The 19,583-nt window shown below is 43.7% G+C and overlaps 1 protein-coding gene across 1 annotated transcript in view; it reads left to right on the top strand.

The window, feature by feature from the left end:
* Nucleotides 1-19,583, top strand: part of LOC141221660 (protein ELYS-like) — a 109,742-nt gene that overhangs the window by 21,060 nt on the left and 69,099 nt on the right. The window contains exons 9-14 of the mRNA XM_073666556.1: nucleotides 8,329-8,461; nucleotides 8,542-8,720; nucleotides 9,885-9,946; nucleotides 16,576-16,704; nucleotides 16,781-16,871; nucleotides 16,974-17,063. Of these exons, the coding sequence (XP_073522657.1) occupies nucleotides 8,329-8,461; nucleotides 8,542-8,720; nucleotides 9,885-9,946; nucleotides 16,576-16,704; nucleotides 16,781-16,871; nucleotides 16,974-17,063 (684 nt within the window). The remainder of the gene's footprint in view (nucleotides 1-8,328; nucleotides 8,462-8,541; nucleotides 8,721-9,884; nucleotides 9,947-16,575; nucleotides 16,705-16,780; nucleotides 16,872-16,973; nucleotides 17,064-19,583) is intronic.

Genomic DNA, 19,583 nt, shown 5'->3' with positions numbered 1-19,583 from the left:
AATCTGTGGCCCCCCCGGGTGATATCATACCACTACTATGGCCATACAGGTTATAGAAAAGTAAGGCTATGTGCCCACGATGCAGAAATGCATGCGGATTTTACATGTGTTTTTCCCGCCAGGTAGAAGCATTGTCAAGCGTTTTTGCATGCATTTCTACATGCGGGTTATTAAGCGCTTTTCAAAGCGATTTTAGCATCACTTGGAAAGTGCTTGACAACTTGGTCACACTATATAAATCCATGCAACCGGCATATATAGTGTGACCAAGTAATAGTTAAAAAGGAAAATAAAAATAAATGAATAAAATAAGAATGGTGAAAAGTAAAAAATAAAGATTGTACTTGCCTTCCGATGGCCCGTGGTCTTCTTCTCTGATGTGTCCAGTTTCCCCTGTGTCTCGTGGTGGTGTGAAGGACCTGCGATGACGTCATTGAGTCATGTGACAGGTCACGCGACCGCCGACGTCAGTGGTCGCGTGACCTGTCTCATGACTCAATTACGTCATGTCAGGTCCTCACACCACCGCGAGCCGCCCAACACACCGCACGCATCGCTGAGGAGACCGGGATGACATCAGAAGGTAAGTATAATCTTTATTTTTTTATTTTAAATTCTTTTTTTTTACAGGTACCATTTTACAATTACGCTGCGTGTCCGCAAAATTAATGGACATGCTGCGTATTTTTCCGCATTGATAATCCGCAGCGGAAATTTCCGCACAGCACATGCTTATTATCATTGGGGATCATGGGGCACATATTACCAAGCGTTTTTTAAGCGTTTTCGCTGCGGAAATTCCACGGCAAAAGCTCTTGAAAAACGCATAGTGGGCACGCAGCCTTAATCTATACATACCTGCATGGCCCATAGCTGAGGTCTGATTGCAGAGAAAAGCACTTTAATTAATTATTTTTTCCACAGGCTTGAAGCAAACCCCGCTTATGTGCTTATTATTCCCCTAAATCCCCGCCTCTCTGCTTAATTATCATATCCCCCCACTCCCCTGCATGTCACAGGACCCTGTGTGGTGCACTGTGCTCCCTGACTTCCGGGCATGCGCAGAGGGCCGCTCACATAGAGCGCGCTTTGCTTCATCCCGGCCTCGACTCTCCGTGCACTGTGCTGCAGGGTTCTATTGCGCAGGCGCCGGGAGTCACCGTCACTTTCCGGCACCTGCGCAATAGAAACCTGCAGCGCAGAGCACAGGTAGACGGGCCTGGATGAAGCAAAGCGCGCTCTATGTGAGCGGCCCTCTGCGCATGCCCGGAAGTCAGGGAGCACAGTGCACCACACAGGGTCTGTCACAGGGCCCTGTGACGTGCAGGGGAGGGGGGATATGATAATTAAGCAGAGAGGCGGGGATTTGAAGGAATAATAAGCACACAGGCGGGGATTGCTAGGCGTCTCCCGGACACCAAGCCTATGGAAAAAAGAATTGATTAAAGTCCTTTATGCCCAGAGGTCTGATATCGCCCAGGGGGGTGACACATTCCCTTTAAAGGTGAGGTGAGCGTGCGCAGGACCTGGAAGATGAGACTGCACGTCACATGCAGGGGAGTGGGGTTGGGTAACATTGTAATTCACAAAGTAGGCGGGGATTTCTTCACCCCAAGCATCAGTATACGGATTGAATAAAAAGACATTTTAAATCAACTAGACCTCTACTCTGGGCCATAGCGGTAGGTATTCATTTACATTTCTATCACCTGTATGCCAATATTAGCGGTCAGATAAGGGCCAGGGGGTGACAGATTCCCTTTAATAATGGACCAAGTTGCTATCTAAATTAATAATGGTGAAAAAAAGCAATATGATGTTGCTCTTCTGTTTTTAGCCTTCTGTTCCCCGCTTGTCTCTTAACATACAAATATCCCATAATTGCTGCCGTGGTCATGTGACATTTGTTCATGCCAGGAGATGGGCAGAGTACACAGGGCTGAGGGCAGAGGTGCAACGCCGACAGATTGGTAAATCCAACATGGTAAGCTAAACCTCCGACTCCACAGCACGGCCTCACTACTGAGCGTGTACATAAAGTGCAGCACAGATTTATCTCAACTAAAAGCCCAGATCCTTAGATCAGGAATAGAAAAGACATTTATAGGACATTTCATAACTTTCCCAAATTCTTAGGAAAACATTTACAGCACATCCTGCATTATACTACTGTACTCAATTTATTATATATTTTCAGAGTCGGTCCATTTTATACCGACTCCACCTAAATGGAGACCGACTCCACAGCCCTGGTTACATTTATTAAATCAGTAAGGTGACTGAGGTTGAGACGTCAGTTTAGTAGCTGTATAGAGCTACTATATATGCATATGTGCTAATCAAACTGCCCTGCAGTTACGCAATGTGGCACTTAGCAGTGGTATTTTTGTGCCAGACATCCATATAACTGATTTGTGAGCTACAGTGTATAGTTTGATGGATAGATATATTTGTGTGTGTATGTATATAAATTAACACATGTGGAATTATATACTTAACAAAAAAGTGTGAGACAACTGAAAATATGTCTTATATTCTAGGTTCTTCAAAGTAGCCACCTTTTGCTTTGATGACTGCTTTGCACACTCTTGGCATTCTCTTGATGAGCTTTAAGAGGTAGTCACCGGAAATTTTCTTCCAACAATCTTGAAGGAGTTCCCAGAGATGCTTAGCACTTGTTGGCCCTTTTGCCTTCACTCTGCGGTCCAGCTCACCCCAAACCATCTCGATTGGGTTCAGGTCTGGTGAATGTGGAGGCCAGGTCATCTGGCGTAGCACCCCATCACTCTCCTTCTTGGTCAAATAGCCCTTACACAGCCTGGAGGTGTGTTTGGGGTCATTGTCCTGTTGACAAAATAAATGATTGTCCAACTAAATGCAAACCGGATGGAATAGCATGCCGCTGCAAGATGCTGTGGTAGCCATGCTGGTTCAGTATGCCTTCAATTTTGAATAAATCCCCAACAGTGTCACCAGCAAAGCACCCCCACACAATCACACCACCTCCATGCTTCACGGTGGGAACCAGGCATGTAGAGTCCATTCGTTCACCTTTTCTGCGTCGCACAAAGACACGGTGGTTGGAACCAAAGATCTCAAATTTGGACTCCTCAGACCAAGCACAGATTTCCACTGGTCTAATGTCCATTCCTTGTGTTCTTTAGCCCAAACAAGTCTCTTCTGCTTGTTGCCTGTCCTTAGCAGTGGTTTCCTAGCAGCTATTTTACTATGAAGGCCTGCTGCACAAAGTCTCCTCTTAACAGTTGTTGTAGAGATGTCTCTGCTGCTAGAACTCTGTGTGGTATTGACCTGGTCTCTAATCTGAGCTGCTGTTAACATGCGATTTCTGAGGCTGGTGACTCAGATAAACTGATCCTCAGAAGCAGAGGTGACTCTTGGTCTTCCTTTACTGGGGCAGTCCTCATGTGAGCCAGTTTCTTTGTAGCGCTTGATGGTTTTTGCAACTGCACTTGGGGACACTTTCAAAGTTTTCCCAATTTTTCGCACTGACTGACCTTCATTTCTTAAAGTAATGATGGCCACTCGTTTTTCTTCGCTGCTTTTTTCTTGCCATAATACAAATTCTAATAGTCTATTCAGTAGGACTATCAGCTGTGTATCCACCAGACTTCTGCACAACACAACTGATGGTCCCAACCCCATTAATAAGGCAAGAAATCCCACTTATTAAACCTGACAGGGCACACCTGTGAATTGAAAACCATTTCCGGTGACTACCTCTTGAAGCTCATCAAGAGAATGCCAAGAGTGTGCAAAGCAGTCATCAAAGCAAAAGGTGGCTACTTTGAAGAACCTAGAATATAAGACATATTTTCAGTTGTTTCACACTTTTTTGTTAAGTATATAATTCCACATGTGTTAATTCATAGTTTTGATGCCTTCAGTGTGAATGTACAATTTTCATAGTCATGAAAATACATAAAAATCATTAAATGAGAAGGTGTGTCCAAACGTTTGGTCTGTACTGTATATATAATATATGTATGTGTGTATGTATATATATATCTATATCTCTATCCATATGTATATTTGTCACAGGGCCCTGTGATGTGCAGGGGAGGGGGGGATATGATAACTAAACAGAGGCGGGGATTTAGGGGAATAATAAGCACATAGGCAGGGATTTCTTGACATTCTACAGGAACGGGGAAGGAGACAGTAGGTTGGGGGTGGTTGCAGTAGCTTTGGTGTTGAGGTTGCAGCAAGCAAGGTCATGGCAGGCTGTAAGCTTGTTTGAAGAGATGGGTTTTCAGGTTCCGTCTGAAGGATCCAAATGTGGAGGCTAATCAGACGTGTTGAGGCACAGAATTCCATGGGATGGGGAGAAATCTTGGAGGCGATTGGGTGAGGAACGAATTAGTGTGTAGGAGAGGAGGTGGCCTTTGGAGGACTGGAGATTACGTGAGGAAATATATCGGGAGATTAGTTCAGAGATGTACAGAGAGGAAAGGTTATGGATGGCTTTGTAGGTCAGTGTAGTTTGAACTGGATATTCTGCGCAATTGGGGGCCAGTGAAGAGATTTGCAAAGGGGGGTAGCGGAGGAGTAGCGATGCGAGAGATGAACCAGTCACGCAGCAGAGTTGAGGATGGACTGGAGGGGTGTGAGAGTGGTAGCAGGTAGGCCACAGAGGAGCATGCTGTTGTTGTCGAGGCGGGAGATGATGAGGGCATGCACAACCAGTTTAGTAGATGGAGGGATTCTGGAAATTTTTGAGCTGCAGGCAACAATAGGTGGCGAGAGCTTGGATATGGGGTTTGAAGGACAGGGAAGATTCAAGGGTTACTCCGAGGCAGCGGATTGCCGGTACTGGGGAAAGTGTGGCGTCATTTATTGTGATAGAAATATCAGGTGGGGAAGATATGCAAGATGGGGGAAAGATGAGTTCAGTTTTGTCCACATTGAGCTTTAGGAAGCAAGAGGAGAAAAGGAGGATATGGCTGATAGACATGCTGGAATTCTGGACAGCAGAGCGGTGACATCTGTGCCAGAGAGGTAGATCTGGGTGTCATCAGCGTACAAATGGTATTGGAAGCAGTGAGATTTTGAGCTGTCCCAGGCCAAGGGTATAGATTGAGAAGCGTAGTGGTCCTAGGACAGAGCCTTGAGAGACTCCCAGAGTGGGGGCGGGATGAGGAGGTAGCGTGGGAGATGCTAAATGTGCGGTTAAAAAGGTATGAGGAGATCCAAGATAGGGCAAGTTTTTGATGCCAAAGGAAGAGAGGATCTGTAGTAGGACTTGCAGTGGTCTACTGTGTCAAAGGCTGAGGACAGGTCAAGAAGGAGAACAGAATTGTCAGCTTTGGCTGTAAGTAATTAGTAATTTTGGTAAGGGCAGTTTCGGTGGAATGGTGTGGGTGGAAGCCAGATTGTTAGTTGTCGAAGAGGGTTAGATGAGAAGTGAGAGGAAAGTTCAGCGTGAACGTGTTGCACAAGGCTTTTGGAGGCAAATGGGAGCAACGATATAGGGCGGTAGCTAGACAAGGCGGTTGGGTCGAGGGATGGCTTTTTGAGGATGGGCATGATTGTGGAATGCATGAAGGCAGCGGGGAAGGTACCAGAAGTTAGTGATTGGCTGAAGAGATGGGTAAGGGATGGGATGAGTGTGGGGAATGAGTGTCGAGGGTGACCGAGTCAATAGCTGATGTGAGAATGGCATTGTAGAAAGCAGTGGCGTTGACGGTGTCGTGGAGTGAGGATATGGATATCAGTGGTAGAATAGAGTCAGAGAGTGTACGAGTGTCTAGATGTGCAAGGTTTCTGCGGGGGTGTGCTAGTTGCTGGGCATGGGTGGCAGGTGAGGAGAACTGGGATGAGAGAGTATATGGTGGTCAGATAAGGGTAAGGGGGAGGTTTTGAGGTTAGATCGGGAGCAGAGTCGGATGAAGGTGAGGTCTAGTGTGTGTCCGTCTGTGTGGGTAGCTCAGGAGGACGAAGTCCAAAGGATGAAGTAAGCGACAGGAGTTTAGATGCTGTTGACTGGCGAATGTCAGTGGGGATGTTGAAATCACCCATGTTGATTGTGGGAATGTCAGCAGAGAGAAAGTAAAGAAGCCAAGAGGAGAATTGATCAATAAAGGCAGTGACCGGGCTCTCAGGTCGGTATGACAGCCACTTGGAGGGAGAGTAGATGCGGACAGAGTGGACTTCAAAAGAAGGGAGGGTAGAGGTGGGATAGGGATAAAGGTGTAGTTGGTAGAAAGGAAAAGACCTACTCCTCCACCATGTCTGTTACCAGGGCGAGGAGTGTGGGTGAAGTGGAGCCCACTATAACACAGCGCAGCAGGGGAGACAGTGTTGGCGTGTGTCAACCATGTCTCTGTGATGCCCAGGAAGGAGAGATGGGCCTCTCTGAGAGGTAAAGAGGTCGTGGACAAAATAGAGCTTGTTGCAGACAGAGTGGGCGTTCCAAAGTGCTCCAGAGAGAGGGAGCAGGGGGGTGGGCGTTAGGGGCACAGGTTTTATTTGGGAGAGGTTGCGGTAGTTTGCAGTTGGTTGGAAGCGATAGGAGGAGGAATTGGTGGGAGTTGGGAATTATGGGGCTCCAGGATTGGGAGAAGGAGAGTGTCTGGCTTGTTTTATGTTTATAGATAGATCTGATGTTGAGGAGCAGGTGTGCAGATGAGGTCAGGTGAGGGGGTAAGCGGGAAGGAGAGATTATTATTTGGTTAGAGAGTGCTGGGGTTTGGGGGATAGTGAAGGAGAGTAAGGATTAGTGGTGCAAAGACAGCAAGGGCGTATGTAAGCATAATGAAGGTTTAAGTGTGAATGAGAGAGAGAAACTAAGCACAATTAGTAAATAGTTACTCCTACCTTCTGGCCTATTTCCGGCTTATTTCAGATTAAGACCCTTAAGCACGACCCTTCAGAGCCAGACCCATCTTTATCTAGAAGTTTCATCTCTACCCAATGTGGGTTTGCGTTTTTTTTTTTATTTATTGGGATTCGCCCTTTTATGATTCAGAATAAGATGTTTAGATTTTTTCCAACCGCTTCAATTAAGTGCTTATGACCTGCTATTAAAGGGAATCTGACATCTGATACTTGCTGCCCAATCTGAGGGTGGCATGATTCAGGCAGTGGCTGAGATCAGTTAGTGGATTGGGCATGAAGTGTCAGATGTCAGGTTCACTGTAAAGCGCTTGCACGTACTGTGTGTGTTCGGCTACTGCTGCTAGACTGCATTTGTGGCCGGTTCCTTTGGCAATAAGCTGTAAACAATAAAAAAAGAAAATTTTTAAGTAACCTGTCGCCATGAAAATGCAGTCCTATCTGCAGGCATCATGTTATTGAGGAGGAGGAGGAACAGATTAGATTGATATATAGTTTTGTGGAAAAAAAAAAATTCAGTATAAGCTGTTTTCATCACCTAAATCTGTTCTTTCTGAGACTTTCAGTCCAGTGGGCAGTCCTGTCAATGATTGACATCTATCACTGTAAGTACACTTGTACAGAGAAAGTTGTCAATCACTGATAGGACCGCCAACTGGACAGAAAATCTCAAAAGGCAGAGGTTTGTGATGAAAATACGGGTTATACGGACCTTTTTTTTAGTAAACTATAGATCAATCTAATTTGATTTTCCTTCTCAATAACATGATGCCTGCAGATAGGACTGCATTTTCATGGTGACAGGTTCCCTTTAATATCAGGGGAACAGATGCAAATTTTAATGAAAAGTAACTGCAACAGTGATTATGTATTTTATCAAATGCAACATATGTAATATTTTATGTAAGATTCACTTCTACGTCATTAAAAACACATGCAATAGAACATCTAAATAGGTTTTGTGATACTAACACACAAGGTTTCCAATCCAGTTAAAATGTATTACTATTATACTGCAGTTAAAAGGATTGTTCACCACTCGGGGAAACCCCCTCCTCAATCCCTATGTTTTCCCCTTGTAAAATAATACATATACTCACCTCTGTTGCCGGTGCTGTTCCCGAGGTGTCGACACGGGGTCTCCCAGGGCTCGCATAACATTGTCATACGATCCTTGCGGCCAATCAGCGCTTGCTTCACTCTGCCCTATGGGTGTTATTTTACTGTGCCAAACAAGGATTGAGATGGGGTTGTCCAAGTAGTGGACAACCCATTTAAAGACGGTGTCTGTCTGAAAATGCAGTACCTTATATGCATGTACTTTGTGGAGTTTTAAAATCTTCTGATAAAAATTGTGACCTGCAGGTTAAAACTTATTTCAAGATTTGTCAATGAAATGGAAAGCCCTCTAGGGTATTATTATAGACTGCAAATAATGTTTTTGTACATATTTCTAGCAATATGATTTCTTTTCAGTTACATCGCCTGATACCAGTGTGTCAATATTTAGCTGGCAAGTTAATACGTATGGACAAAATAAGCCTTCAATTTACATGGGAGTGTTTGATATAAATCGTTGGTATCAAGCACAGATGCCGGATTCGTTAATGTAAGATTTTTTTTTTGTGGGAGAGGAGAGTAATGGCATTCCTTTCATTGTATACTCCAATTATTTTCTTTCTCTCACAGGCCTGGTCAGTTTCTTAGAAACTGTTCATATGTTGCATTTTGGTCTCTTGAAGCCTTGACAAACATGACTGATGACACCATCTTTGATGTTCTTGTACATGAACGTAGTTTGACTAGAGGTGTTCCGCCTGCATATCCACCACCAGAACAGTTCTACTTTCCAAGCACCTATAATTTTGGTAATGATTATTTTTAATTATTATTGATGGCCTTGAATAGTAAATTAATTTATATATATTTTTTCCTATATAAATTAGACCTATTTTAATATAGTAATGTTTATGTACCCCTCCTGCTACAGTTTGACCCTGTGATAGTACATGCTCTGGCATTATTTCGGCACCCTGATTTTGTGCCATTATTAGTCATTGTTCGCTTCTGGGATTTGAACTGAAAGCTGTCTAGAAGCCAGTGCAGTAGCCATTGAGCTATACACTGAATAAATCTAGGCGTTCTATTAGGTTATATGATTTTCAGTGCAAACCAGTCTGCAACTCATTGGGACTTTCACACATACCTCCTCCAAGCCAAATATAAATGATGTGTGACTTTGATATGTGATTCTGATATCTGACTTTCTTCAAACATCAGAATCACAGTGACTTTTAGACACCTCGGGTATTTTCATGGTTGATCTCATAAGCCAAGAAAAACTTCTTTCATCAATTGAGTGAATAGCTCAATGGTAAGTGCACTGGCTTCTGGACAAAGTTTTGGGTTCAAGTCCCAGCGAATAGTGACTTTTTTTTTATCACATGTCAGTCAGTTCTCAGACAAGGTATTTAGCCTCAAACTGGCATAATTCTGATGTTTGACTTTGATGTCTGATCATGTCCTAAAATGGACACTGTAAGTTGATTCCCTGTCATAAACAGGTACAGTGTTCCACCTCACCCATCTCCTCCTCACCCTTTCAGCAGCAATAATGTGCCATCTGTCCATTCCACATCTCATCCCTATATATCACCAAGAACAAATGCCACTTCTCCATCCCACCTGTCATCAGGAATGATGCACCCCTTGTCTGTCCCTCTCCCGTCCTCACCTGTGATCAGTAGGAATGATGTGCCATCTCTCCATCCCACGCCTTATTAGCAGGACATACAGCGCCTTGTGAAAGTATTTGGCCCCCTTGAACTTTTCTACCTTTTGCCACATTTCTGGCTTCAAACATGAAGATATAAAATTCTACTTTTTTGGGGAAGAACCAACAACCAGTGGAACACAATCATGAAGTGGAACGAAATTTCTTGGATATTTTAAACTTTTTAAAAAAATTAAAAACTAATTTAGGTTTAATGAGTTTTCTGACGATATTTTTTTTGTTTTCTGTCATATTGAAGATGCTACTTGCTTGTTGAATTCCGGAGTTATCCACATCACATGCACTGGCTTTCATAAAGAGGTAAAAGAACAATGAAATCTTTCCTATCTAAAATTGACAAATTTGCTTGAGATTTTTATTTATTGAAAATTATAATTTTTTTCTTTAAAAGGAATCTGTCAGCATGTTTTTCCTATGTAAATTAAGGACAGCATGACGGGGATAAAGCACTAAACTCAATGGTGTCATATGTCCACGCTGTGTGGTGGTGTTACACTTTAATCACCTTGATTAACATTGCTGTGAGGATCCGGCAGGCCGGCAATCGTCCAACTCAGCCCCCTTCTGTGATAAGCACCTCACTGTCTGTAGAGAGCCTGGTGTGGGCAGGGGCAGCTTTCTCATCTCTGCTGCATTGCTAAACCTAAAAATTGTGTCCCTACTACTGCGCCCAGTAATCAAAGTGGTACATCGTTGGATTCAGGGTCTCTTTGCCTACATCAGGCTGCTTAGAGGAGGTAGCAATAATCTGCTGAGAGATTCCCTTTGATAATTAAATCTTCTTGGAACAGTTTATATACAGTAGATGCACTTTGTTTTTGCAACACTTTTCACCTACTCAAATGAATGGGAAAAATAACGCTATACATACATACATACATACATACATACATACATACATACATACATACATACATACAAAATGCACGGTTGTACGGAGTGTTTTTTTTGCCAACACTTTGTTTTGGGGCAGAAGCATTTGCAGCAAAAATGCAATGTCTGAACATTTATGTTTCTGCTTGTCAATGGAAATCATTAAAGTGAACCTGTCACAAGGTTTGTCCCATATAAGATATGGCCACCACCGTTCAGCCCTGATATACAGCATTCTATAATGCAGGGTATATGCCCCCAAGCCGGCCTGCAAGACAATAAAAAGATGTTTTATTATACTTCCCTGCGTGGCGGTCGAGTCTGGTCCGAGGGGTGTCGCCCGTCCTTGTCCAGCGTCGTTGTCCTCCTTGCTTTGTGTGGATGACTCGTCCTGTACGTCATCCACAGATTCTCCCGGCATCGTGCTCCTACACAGGCGTACTTCTCTGTCCTGATGAGGGCAGAGTACAGTAGTGCAGTGTGCATGCACCTGGGCTCTTTGACCTGTTCCGGCACATGCACTGCAGTACTTTGCTCTGCCCTCGACAGGGCAGAGAAGTAGGCGTGCACAGGAGCACAATGCCAGGGGACTGTATAGATGACATACGGGACGCGTCATCCACGCAAAGCAAGGAGGAGGATGACATCGCAAGAAGGGAGGCACCGAACCAAGACGAGCGACACCCCTCCACAAATTTTCCAGTGATCAGGACCTCCTGATGTCAGGCTCGAGAGGATCGGGATTCTTCGCATTCCTCTTTCCTTTTGCCGTGGTCCGGAGGCCGACATCTTGCTGATCAAGGGGTCCCTCAGCCTGTCCGGTTGAGCCAATGCTCCCGAAGAAAACTGCTTCCCCCTCGGGGGGCTCTCAGTTCACGCTGCTCAAGCCCTGCGTGCAACTCCTATGCGTCCTGAAGATTGAATTCGCAGCACTTCCGGTTATAAAGGTAGCGACATGCAGACCTCTAGTGCCCGGTGAGCGTTCCACCGTGGAACGCACTGCTTCTTTTTTTTTTTTTTTTTTTAAATGGTGCCAAATCCTAAATTTAAGGTGAAATGCCTTTTTGATGATTCTGATGGAAAACAGGTGTGATAATACTATTTAAGTATTGTTAGAGGGGAGCTGAGGTTACCAGTGCATCCAGAATGACCGCTATGGAAGGACAAACCACTGGTCGCTCTGATACACCTGCTGAACCACCAGTACAAGTCAGTTATCTGGGGATTACTCCCTTTCTGTTTCACTTACTGATTCCATCTGTCTTCGTTAGTATTTTTATTCTATGATCCCTTGTTCTTATAGGACAAGGTGATCCCTGAAATATCTGTGATGCCTTTGGCCACTAAGAAAAGAGGGAAATGATTTTCCATCTGTAACACAAAGCTACCGGATACATATGGGAAACAATTATGCACTGACTGTATTGCCAAGGTGGTTAAGGAGGAACATTCCTCTTTTATGACTGATATAAGCACCATAATGTGGGAAGAATCTAGTTCTGAGGAGGAAGAATTGTCAGGTTACTCTGATCCTGAACAAGAGGAAAGAGAAGGATCTATCTCCGTTTCCCCAAAGGATAAAAATAAATCTTTTTTCCTGGGAAGATACTGATGTACTTCTATCAGCCGTGAGAAACACCATGAAAGTCGAGGACACTCACCAGCCCTCCCCGGTACAGGATAAAACGATCGAGGTTTGAGAAGCCGTATGAACAGAGTATTCCCCGTTAATAATCATATTAAAGCCATGATACTAGAGGAGTGGAAAGACATGAAAAATACACTAATTTATTCCCAGAAGTTTCAAATCACGTCTACCGTTTGAACCAGAGGCAATTAAAATTATGGAAACAAATCACTAAAATTGATATCCCGATAGCCAGAGTAGCGAAGAAAGCATCCACCCTATTTGAGAACTCATCATGTTTGAAAGACCCTATGGACAGGAAAGCAGACTGTCTTCTCAAAAAGACCTGGGAGACCTCTGCTACAATAATAAAAGCTAAAATAGCAGCTACCTCAGTAGCAAGGTACATGAATATATAGTTAAAGCAATCAGAAGGTCATCTGAGGAAGAAGACTTCCAGAGATGAGGTCCTAGAATCCATTTCATTACTAAAAATGGCAATGGGATTTATGGCTGACTCCTCAGCCGAGTCAATTAGATTTGCCGCAAGGAATGGGGCACTTTCCACCATGGCTAGGCGAGCAATATGGCTAAAAACTTGGTCAGGTGATAGCCACTCCAATAACAAACTGTGTTCCATCCCCTTTTCTGGCCTTTGAGTATTCGATCCAGTTCTGGACGATATGGTATAAAAAGCCTCAGAGGAAAAAAAGGGGTTTCCAGAAGAAAAACCTAAAGTATCATCCTTTCTGAGGCCTCGTTCCTATCAAAGACCAGAATATACTGGGAAGATGGAGCTACCCGAAGGGAGGTAATAGAAGGAATATCTTTGCCAGTGCAGGAAATGGCACGTGTAGACAATGATGCGAAGAGAGTAGTTGGGAGACTCCAATACTTAAAGCATGGACAGAAGTATCCAACAATCCATGGATACTCCAATCAATTGCAGAGGGATGCAGAAGAGCTTTCGTAGGGAAGATTCCACCTAACTACGCAGTCCCCACAGGTCTCCAGAAAGCTAATGACGGATGTGGAAAAATTGGTGGATTCAGGAGTAGTAATACCAGTGCCAGAAGCAGAATGGCTTGTGGAATACTATTCAAACCTATTTTCAATAAAAAAAAAAAAAAGGGGGGGGGGGGGCGATTATAAATCTAAATTCTCTAAACATGTCAGTGGCATACAAAAAATTCAAGATGGAGTCGATAAGATCAACGATTCCACTAATAAAACATGATAATGTGTACGATAGATCTATTATCATGTACCCATTCACCCTCACAGTCAAAAATATCTAAGATTTGCACTGAAAAAGGGGGAGAACATTCTGCATTATCAGTTCAGATGCCTCCTATTTGGTCTATCCTCAGCCCCACGTATCTTCACCAAACTGGTGGCAGAAGTTATGGCTTTCCTGAGAGAGCAGGGAGTATTAATTGTCCAGTATTTGGACCATTTCCTATTAATTGCAGAGTCACCCCAGCAACTTAAAGCCAGTATAACTTCAACCGTCTTGATTATAAAAAAAAATCTGGGATGGATTGTAAACTGGAAGAAATCAGATCTTATACCAGGAAGAAGAAGAAACCTCTTCAGGAATCCTCCTAGACTCAAAACTAAAAATATCCTTTTTACCAGACAAAAAAACAAACTTAGAGACAGAGTCCTTGCTTTCGGAAGGAAATCACAAATCTCCATCTGGGAAAGCATGAAAATTTTAGGATTAATGACCGCTTCGATACCCAGAGTTCAGTGGAGCCAATTCCACTCGAGACAACTACATCAGATTCTAACAACCTGAAACAGGAAGATGGACGGTCTAGACAAGAAAATAAGCTTGTCTGTGATAACCAGGAAGTCATTAACATGGTGGACTTCCAGGGCCAACCTACGGAAGGGGATTATGTGGAAGTTGTCTCCATTTGTAACCGTCACCACTGACGCAAGCAACAGTGGCTGGTGGGGTCCATATAAACGATCAGTACCTACAAGGTACCTGGTAGGGGCAAAACCTGCCCAGATCATCAAACCTCAGAACTCCAGGCAGTCTGGGAAACATTAAAAAGATGTCGGGCAGATCTAAAGAACCAATACATCAGAATCCTGTCGGACAATATCACAACAGTGGCCTTCCTCAGACATTAAGGGGGATCAAGACATCACCATCTGCAAGATTTAGCAGGAAAGATTTTTTAGTGGGCAGAAGAAACAGTACTATCAGTAAGTGCAATACACCTGAAGGGGTCTCAGAACTCCGTGACAGATTTCCTCAGTCGGGAAACAGTGCAACAGTCAGAATGGGAACTAAAGTGGGAAGAATTCCATCGCATAATATATCGATGGGATACTCGGTGGTATCTGTTCATCACAAGGAAAAACGCACAAACAGCCAAATTCTTCTTCCTTGATCCAAAAGACAGGCCAACAGGGGTAGATGCTTTGTCCCAGAAATGGGACATGGACTTGGCTTATGCCTTTCCTCACTTGCTCTTAATTCCAGCAGTGCTAAGGAAGATACAGGAAGACCAAGCCAAGGTAATAGTAATATTACCCTTTTTGGCCCAGGAGAAGCTGGTTTCCTTTACTGAAAAAATGTCCCTAGAAGATCCAATCGTTCTTCCAGAGAGACTGGATCTGCTGATCCAGGGGCTGATATACCATCCCAACGTAAAGTTCCTCCAACCTACATCCTGAGAGGCAGATCTTGAGATCTAAAGATCGTTCAGATTCTGTCAAATCAACTATGCAAAATAGTAGAAAGCCAGTAACATGCAGCAATATACACGAAAATCTGGGGAAAAAATTGTGCACAGTATCAAGAAACTGACAGATTTCTAGTCCTAACATTCTAAATATACTAGAGATTCTATAGACTGGATTTCATAAAGGCCTAAGAGCTAGCACCCTAAAAGTGCAAATTGCAGCCCGTGGAGACACTGGGTCTTTCATGGGCATAATACTACTCAGACAACACAGGGTGAGAGTAAAACAGTGTGGCAATACTTTATTAAACCACCAATAACACCAAGGCGGATGGGAGAAATACAAGCATTGTCAACGATCCATACCTAAGGACCTAGACGACTGCATTACTGTCAGGCTAGATCCAGCTTTTTTTTACCAAAAGTAGTAACTTTTCATATGAGCAAGGAAATAGTCTTACCCTCTTTTTGCCAAGGCCATAAAAATAATCAAGAACTGACTTCACTCCCTGGATGTCAGGAGAGTAGTCCTCCATTACTTGGAGACAACAAAGGACTGGCGAGTAGACCCTAACCTGTTCGTACAGTTTGCAGGCAAAAACCAGGGGAAAAAGACATCAAAAACAGTGCTGGCAAGGTGGGTTAGGTCAGTGATAAGTCTGACCTGTTAGTCTGAAGGAAGATCCTCTCTGGATAACATCAGGGCCCATTTGGCTAAAGCAGTAGCCACATCACGGGCAGAACGAGCAGGGGCCTCGGTGGACCAGATTTGCAGAGCTGCAACATGGACAAGCCTGAACATCTTTTGCAGACACTATAAACTGGACATTCTATCAGGCCAAAAAATGGCCTTCAGAAGAAAGTCCTCAAAGTAGTAGTCCCACCCTGAATGTATACTCTGGTATTCTCCTGATGGTGATGTCAGGAGGGACATTCTGGAAAGTAGGCATTAGTCCACCGATAATAGGTTTTCCAGGAGTCCATCATGACAGCACCTATTACATTCCCTCCCTAACATTCCAGTCTGCGTCTGTGAAGGTAACATAGATAGAAGGAAACTAAATAAAATAGAGTGCGTCCGTCGTGGTGTGGTACTTGGAAAATTACTGGGGTTTGGGTGGAGGGAGGGCCTTTTATCCTCTTGTGTGTTCCTGTCCCTATCAAGGATACGAAGGACGACCTCCTGATAGTATTGTCATGATGGACTCATGGAAAACCTATTACCGGTAGGACTAATGCCTACTTGTCTTGCAGGCTGGGTTAGGGGCATGTATACAGCATTGTTATACTGCTGTATATCAGGGCTGGAAGGTGGTGGTCTTACCTCATATGGTAAAAACCTGTTGACAGGTTCCCTATAATGAGTAACTAAATCTTCACTCTAAGTCTGGTGTAAAAAGCTTTGAAAAGTCGCAACATTTTTGTACAACACGAGGCTGCTCAAAAATTTAGCAACTTTTGTCATTTTCACACCCAAATCTACCAGCTACAAAAGGTTGGAGAGACGGAGTTTGGCAACCCCCCCCCCCTGTTTGTAAAATTTATGATGAGCTTATGGTGTTCCATCAAGACAAGCGTGAAAAACGCCAGTCTTGATGAATTGGTGCTTTTAATGCTTCATGTAGATTCATTTCCAATATAAAGTGATGGTGAACTCTAGGTATATACTTAGTTACAATGTGGTTGTCCTAGCGGTGAAGATATCATACTGCATTATTTGTTTTAAGACTCTGCACTACTTAAAGAATATTGGATCATCTTTGAATGAAGAGATTGCAGATGGTTATAACAGATGCTTAGTAGCTGGTCTCCTGTCTCCAAGACTTGCTGATGTTCAGTCTTCCGGCCTGACTCGGGTAAGCTCTCCTTACTGCCATGTTGTATTTCACTTCCTATAAAATTCAGCCTTTACAGCTTTTATGTGATACCTAGGAAGAACAGCTACAAGCTGTGTTATCAGCTGCCATTGAAACTAGCTCCATCAGTCTTTTAACTCGTTGTATCAAGCAATGGATTGTAGAAGGTAAGTGTAAACAACAAAAAATGTATTCACATTTATATTTGTGCAAAATACACTATTTTGACTTTTCTCACCTGGTTCTGACTTGTGTAATTCACTTTGAAGAGAAACCCAGGTCAGCTCCAAACCTTCGCTTTGTGCTTGAATGGACGTGGGATAAAGTGGTCCTTACGAAAACCAATTTTGACAGAATTGGTAAGTTTTTGTATTGTTTTTTTGTAAGTATATACTGTACATGTGGTAATGGCTCTTATATATATGTCAAAGGTAGTGTCCCTGCCTTTAATGTGAGATCGCATGCTGAGCTCTCATCTTTCCCTGCACTTGATGGCTGATTTAATCAGCCATCAAGTGCCTCCGCAGATGCAGCGGTTCTCCACCCGCGGCTGTTAACCTGTTAAATCCCGCCGACAATCGCTGATAGTGGGATTTAACACTTGCCGACCACAAGCATGTCCTTAATCCCTCCTGTCATGTGATCGCGAGGTGCCAATGGGTTGCCATGACAGCCGGGGGTCTGCTGACCCACGTGCCTGACAGTGTGAATATCCTGTGACCATTGTCTCGTGGCCATCACTCATAGGAGAATCATCATTTCCGCAATACATGCTGGAGCACTGCAAAAAAATGCAATAAGAGGCAATCAAAGCATCGCATCTAACCCAACATCAGCTCAGAGCGCAAAAATAAGCCAATACCCAGCCCCAGATCCCGAAAAATGAAAACATTACAAGTCTCTGAAAATGGCGACAAGTGATATTTTTGTTTTTTTTTAAAAATTTTTTTACAGTTTAGGAAAAAAAAAACAAAACCTCTGCATGTTTGGTAGCTGCGTACTTGTATTGATCTGGGGAATCATATTGCTAGGTCAGTTTTACAATATATAGGGAACATGGTAAATAAAAAAACAATTGTGGAATTGTACTTTTTTTTTTGCAGTTTCTCCGTATTTGCAATTTTTGACTCGTTTTCCAGTACACTATGTGGTAGAATGGTGTCATTAAAAAGTACAAGGATGCATGATGGGATTAGATACACCAGTCTGGGGCGTATTGCTCATGATGGAATTGGATACACAGGTCTGGGGTGTACTGTGCATGATGGGATTAGATACACCGGTCTGGAGCGTATCTCACATTTTGTTGCTCACTGTCAGTGATACTGACAAGTAGACTGTCACCGAGGATGGCCGGCAGCTCCGATGCTGTTAGTTGGTGCTGCTCTCTGTATCATAAGCTGGAGATAGATATGTGACCCTTTTGCCATAGAAGTGGACGGAGCGGGGTCACGCTTGCCACCACTGCTGCCATATAAGTGGACGGAGCGGGGTCTTGTATTACACCACTGCTCCCTTAGAAATGTGTGAACCTGCTCCATCCACTTCTATATGAGCAATGGTGTAATGTGTGACCCTGCTCTATTTACTTATAGTGAACGGAGCAGGGTCACACATTACACCACTGCTCCTATAGAAGCGGACGGAGCGCGGTCACACATTACACCTCTACTCCCTTAGAAATGTGTACCCCTGCTCTGTCCACATCTATGGGAGCAGTGGTGTAATAGAATGGATAAATGTCCTGTAAATATATAATTTCACAAGCTCTCTACATATAATAAACTTACACCCTTTAGTGCCTTTCGTTTGGCACTAAAGGGTGTTTACCCTAATAAATGAAGAAAACGACGTGGGGTTCCTCTTATTATTGGTAACCAGCCAAGGTAAAGCAGGCAGCTGCGTGCTGATATTATCAGCCTGGGAAGGTTCCTGGTTATTGGGCCCTTCCCAGCCTAAAAATACCAGCCCACAGCCGCCCCAAAAGTGTTACATCACATTAGATGCGCCAATTATAGTGGTTTGCCCAGCTCTTCCCAACTGCCCTGGGGCGGTGGCAATCAGGGTTATGGTAGTTGAGTTTGACAGCTGTGATTTGTCAAAAATCACATCTGGCATCAAGCCCTGGTGTTCGTAATGGAGACGTGTCTATCAGACACCCCCACTACTAACCCAGAAAGACAAAAACACAGACAGAGAAGTACATTTAATTTGAAAAAAACATTCCCCGGCACTTTCTCTGGTTCACCAATCTATTTTGGGGTGGTGGGGGGGGACTCCATGCTGGTCCGCTGTAGTCCAGGGAATCCTCCGTAGTCCACAAATGGAAACCTGAAGAAAATAAAGAGAGAAATAGATAAGACATTGGCCCTCGTTCACCAATTTATTTAAAAAAAAGTTCCCATGCAGGTCCGACGTAGTCCATGGCAACGCTCCATAGGCTGTAGCAGCAGCCACTCCAGGTCCCCATGTGCTCCACGAGACCCGGCGGCTGTGATGAGCGGTGATGTAACTACACCGCTCATCAGTCACATAGTGCTCCATACAGTATAATGGCCCCATATAATAATAATAAGCTTTATATAGCGCCAACATATTCCGCAGCGCTTTACAATTCAGAGGGACATATACAACAGTCATAAGTAACATGGTTAAAGATAATACAATAATTAAAGCAAAAATAATGACGACCCTGCTCGTAAGAGCTTACAATCTACAATGAGGTGTGGGTAACACAAAGTACAGGGGCTTATTTACAATAATGGTCCATATAGTGCTCCATACAGTATAATGGCCCCACATAGTGCCCCTCCCTACGGGGTGATGTCCCCACATGGTGCCCCTCCATCCTGGTGTAAATGGCCCCCATCTATACAATG

Source organism: Phyllobates terribilis, unplaced genomic scaffold (genome assembly GCF_046119375.1).
Source record: "Phyllobates terribilis strain yellow unplaced genomic scaffold, ASM4611937v1 Scaffold_327__1_contigs__length_2127877, whole genome shotgun sequence".
NCBI classification, from domain to species: domain Eukaryota; kingdom Metazoa; phylum Chordata; class Amphibia; order Anura; family Dendrobatidae; genus Phyllobates; species Phyllobates terribilis.
This window is presented reverse-complemented; position numbering and strand designations above follow the sequence as displayed.